Genomic DNA, 5,620 nt, shown 5'->3' with positions numbered 1-5,620 from the left:
TTTCATTTAATGGTGTCTTTCTCCTTACTAAAGCTAATTCTAGTTACTCTGCTAAATTCCTCTATGGATTTAGTCTGACAGGCAATGGTACACTCATTCTTCATAGAATATTCCTTTAGTGTGTTCTTTCTAACACCTTTCCTTGCTAACTCTATTGCTCTCCCAAATCTATTTCTATTTATTACCTCTTACCAAATTTTACCTCTCTGTTTTGGCTATTCTTATTTCACGGGAACTCACCCGGCCCGGACACAGAAAGGATTGAAAGATTGATAGCTCTTTCTCAATTCTCTATCTTCTCTTAAATAAAGGCATATTTTGGCAAAGAAAATGCCCTTGTAAATTTGTCAAATGTGATTAATACCTTGCATTCTGAATTAGGAATTGCTCTACTGACCTCATCATGAGGAATGCAGACACAAGTTTTTCTAGGTGCAACAACTAACACTGAACAAACATGGTGGTTCATGACAATGGTGTGCAGTGGCTTGCAGATGACCATATAGTGATCATAGGCCATGAGAATAAGTAAAAAGACTTCTGTGGCACTAAAAACATATGGTATGAATACCTAGGTTATGCATTTATTATAGGACATAGTTTTCTTCTTAGAGGTAAGGCTTATGTTGAGTTTGGGAACTGTGGTTATACATAAACAGACATCTGAAAATGACAAGAATTTTAGGAATACATGGGGGACCTAAGTGCTTCATTTGACTTAATGGTAACAAATAGCAGGTTTGTCAAATGGTAGAAAATCAAGAAGACAAAAACTTTAATTTCCTGCTTCACTGGATCCTGTGCCAAATCATCATCTCCTTCAGCAACTGTGATGTCCATAACAATGAGACCTAGGTAATATACAAATTGGAGAAAGAAGCATCATGATCATGGGTTAAGGGAGAAACCTGTGTGAGTTTGACATGACTCAATACCTGAATTTTTTGTTTGTTTTTTTTTTTTTTTTTTGTTTTTGTTTTTGTTTTTCCTGAAATCATTTTGATTGTTATTTTTTATAGCATAATAATATTCCATTACATTTATTGCAAATTATTCATTATATTTGTGGATATTCCCTCAATTTTTAATTCTTAGCAAATGAACTGCTACAAATAATTTGGACAAATAGTTCCTTTTTCTTGCTTTAAAAATCTGTTTGGGATTTAGACCTAACAGGATGAACTGAACAAATTACATAGTTTTATAACCCTTTGAGTATAGTTTCAAATCACACTTCTGGTGGTGGTATTGTTCCAGTTTTCACACATCTCCACCAACATGAATTATTTTCCTTTTTTCTATTAACCAAAATTGATAGGTGTAAGATGCTGTCTCAGAGCTCTTTTAATTTCTATTTTTCTAACCAATAGTCATTTACAGCATTTTTTCACATGATTATACTTAGCTTTGATAATTTTTTGAATGAAAAGTGCTTGTACATATAATTCCACTACTAATCAATTTGGCAATTACTTATTTTCTTATAATTTGTTCTCATCCGAGATTAAATGACTTTCCTTTCTTTCTTTCTTTCATTCTTTTTGTTTTGTTTTGTTTTGTTTTGTTTTGTTTTGTTTTCTTTTCTTTTCTTTTCTTTTGATAGAATCAAGGGATGGAGCAGAGCTATAGTATGTCAAAGCATTAGGCAAAGTTCTTTATTCTCTCCTTAAGGATATGTTGGAAAATTTAAACTAGATAGTAATACCAGAGTTTGTTTAATAATCAGTCTGGAAGAATAGTCATCAATAGTTCGATATAATTTGGAAGGATATTTCAATTGGAATGCAATATATTTCTTTATTGTTTAGCATTTTTGTTAGTAACTTCAATAAAGATAACATGAAGCTAAAACAGATGGCTACCGTATTGGATGACAATCAGGATCCCCCCAAAAAACCATCATAAATGTAAAAATATGGTCCAAATCTAATACAGTACAATTTAAAGGGAAAAGAAAGCAAAACAATAAAACAACATGAATATATATATATATACTTGGATTTTAAAAATCAACTGTACAGTATAAAATGAGGAAGGGTAGTTACCTATGTTTCTCTAAAAATTATTTTACATTATTTTCTCAAGTTTAATAAATCATATAATAATAAAGTTTTCCCATATCTCCAAATGACAGAAACTTTATTAGCATAAAGAATATTTGACTGTGGAGACAGCTAGGTGGTGCAGTAGGCATAGCACCAGCCCTAGAATCAAGAGGACATGAGTTCAAATTTTATTTCAGACACTTATTGCCTACATGACCTGGACAAGGAACTTAACCCCTATTATATTATCTCACCTAGATAAATCTATATCTATATATGTATGGATAGATAGATAAATATTTCTATAAATATTATAGATAGCTAGATATTAGAGTGTTTAGAGTTTAAGAGATAATAATACTGACATACTCAAGCCAATACAGATCGTTCAAGCAGTACAATGTTCAGTTCCACATAAATACAGCATTTTAGAAAGAGCAGTGACAAGTGGGGAAATATTCAAGGGCTAGAGATAGATAATGAAAGTCCTTAAAATGTCTTATGTGAACTCATTTGTGGGAATTCAAGATTTTTACTTTGTCGAAAAGTAAAACTATAGATCTATTAGTTATCTTCCAATAGTTCAAAAATTATAGTCATTTACAAAAGTAATAAAATGTTTGCCTCCTTCTTCCAGGATGAAACTAGGAATAGAACTTTTGGATTTGATATTAAGTAGAAAATCAACTTAGAAGAAATTAGGACCATAAAATGGAATAGGGCACTATAGTTGGAGCTAGGGGGGATGGTGCCTAGGGTAGAGTCAGGAAGGCTCATCTTCCTGAGTTCAATTTGTGCCTCAGACAGTTACTAGCTGTGTGACCCTGGGCAAGTAATTAACCTTGTTTGCCTCAGTTTACTCATCTTTAAAATGAGCTGAAGAAGGATATGGCAGACCACTCCAACATCTATACGAAGAGAGCCCCAAATGGCATCAAAAATAATTAATTAGTCACCAATGAAGTGATAGAACAAAATAAACAATGACAAATTGCCTTCATAGGGATTGGGTACATCATCCCTACATGTCTTAAAGGAAAGGTGAGATGACTAGTTTAGGATTATGTTATGATAAGGATGCTCATGTGAATAGCCATTGGTATTTTGTTTTGTTTTGTTTTGTTTACTTTATATTTTGGCTATTGAATGGGACTTAGAAGAATGTGATTTAAACCTTGGCTCCTACCAGCTGGTGAAAAAAATGGGTTTTAGTTCAGGTAGAAATAGGAAGGCCTCAGTCTGTCTGTCTCTCTGTTTCTTTGCCTCTGTCTCTGTGTGTCTCTGTGTGAGTCTTTGTCTCCCTCTCTCTGCCTCTCTGTTTACCTCTTTCTGTGTCTCTCTGTCTTTATCTCTTCTTCTCTATCTCTTTGTCTCTCTCATGTGTATATGTATATATGTATATCTATATCTCAAAGGATAAATATACCTTGACTCACAAGATTATTGAAAAGAAAGTACTTTATAATTATATAGAAAAGTAAGTCAATATTATGACTTGTGCATTTTGTTTCTCATAGTATGAGAGGCAATACAGCATAATGTCCTCAGTAAATATTGTAACCTTAAATTCAGGAAGATCTAAGTATGAAATACTGATACTTCATAGTTATATTTATGTGATACATATGTATATACATATATATTATATTGTATGATCTTATTATATATAATAGCTTTAGACAATTCCTGATCTTCTCTCTTTAGACCTATTTGATGGTGAGGATACATATTGTTCTGATTTTTCTTTTTGTCTTCGGTGCTTAGTACTCTGCCAGAAGGAAAATGACTAATTAAAGCTTTCTGACTTGATTCTCTAAGTTTTCTCTGTCAAATGAGAACTGTCTTTTCAATTCTGATGAGTCCCTTTGGTCCAGTCATTTGAAAAAATGGGGTCTAACATCTCTTTTAACTCCTCTTGTCCATTCTAATCTTCATATCCCTTACTATAGTATAGAATCTGATTTTTGTTCTATCATTTTAGTCAAATCTGAGTCTTCAAGTCCCTATTTGGGGTTTTCTTTGTAACAATATTGGAGATATTTAATATTTTCTTCTTCAGCTCACTTCACAGAAGAGGGATAAGGCAAAGAATATAAAGTAATTTGTCCAATTAAGTTTTCAAGGCCAGATTAGAATTTAGGAAGATTAATCTTCCTTACAACAGACCAATAGCTCCATCCACTATTCTGGTGACTAGAATGTGGCAGATATCTAATAAATGTCTTTTGATGGATGGAGTGACCATACTTCATGATGTGAGTGATTCCTACAGGAAGTTTAAAAGACAGTGAGAAAGACAGGGCAAAATGTAAAAAAGTCAAGGGACATTTGTGTCTGAAGGAGTCCTGCAAGCTAAGTACTTCTGAAAAAAAAAAAAAAAAAAAAAAGAATTGAAGGGAACAGTCACTAAGGTTATGTCAATTAGTTCTGTAGAAAGATTTTTCGGGTCCATAATTTTTTCATGGCATTCTTCACTTCTGCATTTCTCAATGTGTAAATCAAGGGGTTCAACATGGGGGTAACAATGGTATAAAAAACTGCCACCATCTTATCTTCTGAAAAAGTTGTATCCGGACGCATATACATGAATGTACAGGGTCCAAAAAATATAATGACCACAGCTATGTGAGAACCACAGGTAGAGAGTGCTTTGCGCCTGCCTTCAGCTGACTGCTTCCTCAGGGACACCAGGATGACTGTATAGGAGATCAACAAGATGACAAAGCTCCCTAGAGCAATGGTCCCACTGTTGGCTGTCACCACAGCCCCCACGACATAGGTATCAGTACAGGCAAGTTTCAGCACAGGGTGCACATCACAGAAATAGTGATCAATTTCATTAGGACCACAGAAAGGCAACTGGACTACCAGTGCTACTTGAATAATAGAATGTATAAAACCACCCACCCATGTCCCCAGCAGCATCTTATTGCACCTGTCCCGGTCCATGATGGTCATGTAATGTAAAGGCCTACAGATGGCTACATATCTGTCATAGGCCATCACTGTAAGAATGAAGATCTCTGTGCAGCCAAAGAAGTGAACCCCAAACAATTGCATCATGCAACCTGCATAACTGATGCGTTTCTGCAATACTAATAAGTCTGCAATCATCTTTGGGGCTGTGATAGAGGAGTAGCAAATGTCTACAAAAGATAAGTAATTTAGAAAGAAGTACATGGGTGAATTGAAAAGGTTACCAACGCACACTGTTGCTATGATGAGGAGGTTACCCAGAAGAATAACTGTATAGAAAAAGGTGAATACCACAAAGCATATCTTCTCTACTTCTGGATTCTGAGAAAGCCCCCAGAAGATAAATTCAGTCACATTATTTATGTTCTCCATGGATTTTCTTTGTGTAGCCACATATCCTATAGGGGGAAAAAATCAGTCCATCTGAAATGATAGAGAAAAACAATAGCATAAATTAAAATAATGACCATTCCTATTAAATGGATGATTTTTCATTGAAATTTCATGAAATAAGCTATACATTTTTTCATTTATCATTTATTTTTTCAAAGCATATGCATAATTTCCAACATTCACCCTTGCAAAACTTTGAGTTCCAA

The 5,620-nt window shown here is 34.0% G+C and overlaps 1 protein-coding gene across 1 annotated transcript; it reads right to left on the bottom strand.

Moving 5' to 3' along the window:
* Positions 1-4,466: 4,466 nt before the first annotated feature.
* Positions 4,467-5,393, bottom strand: OR4S2 (olfactory receptor family 4 subfamily S member 2). The gene has a single exon (XM_074275847.1). It carries the CDS (start codon positions 5,391-5,393, stop codon positions 4,467-4,469), a length of 927 nt encoding a protein of 308 aa, XP_074131948.1.
* Between the last annotated feature and the right edge of the window lie 227 nt (positions 5,394-5,620).

The sequence above is a fragment of the Sminthopsis crassicaudata genome, chromosome 6 (genome assembly GCF_048593235.1).
Source record: "Sminthopsis crassicaudata isolate SCR6 chromosome 6, ASM4859323v1, whole genome shotgun sequence".
Lineage (NCBI taxonomy): Eukaryota > Metazoa > Chordata > Mammalia > Dasyuromorphia > Dasyuridae > Sminthopsis > Sminthopsis crassicaudata.
The sequence above is the reverse complement of the archived record's forward strand: the minus strand, read 5'-3'. Positions and strand labels throughout refer to the sequence as shown.

What these genes read in the sequence shown, in the direction of transcription:
- OR4S2 (XM_074275847.1), bottom strand. Translation starts at nt 5,393, where the DNA reads ATGGAGAACATAAATAATGTGACTGAATTTATCTTCTGGGGGCTTTCT.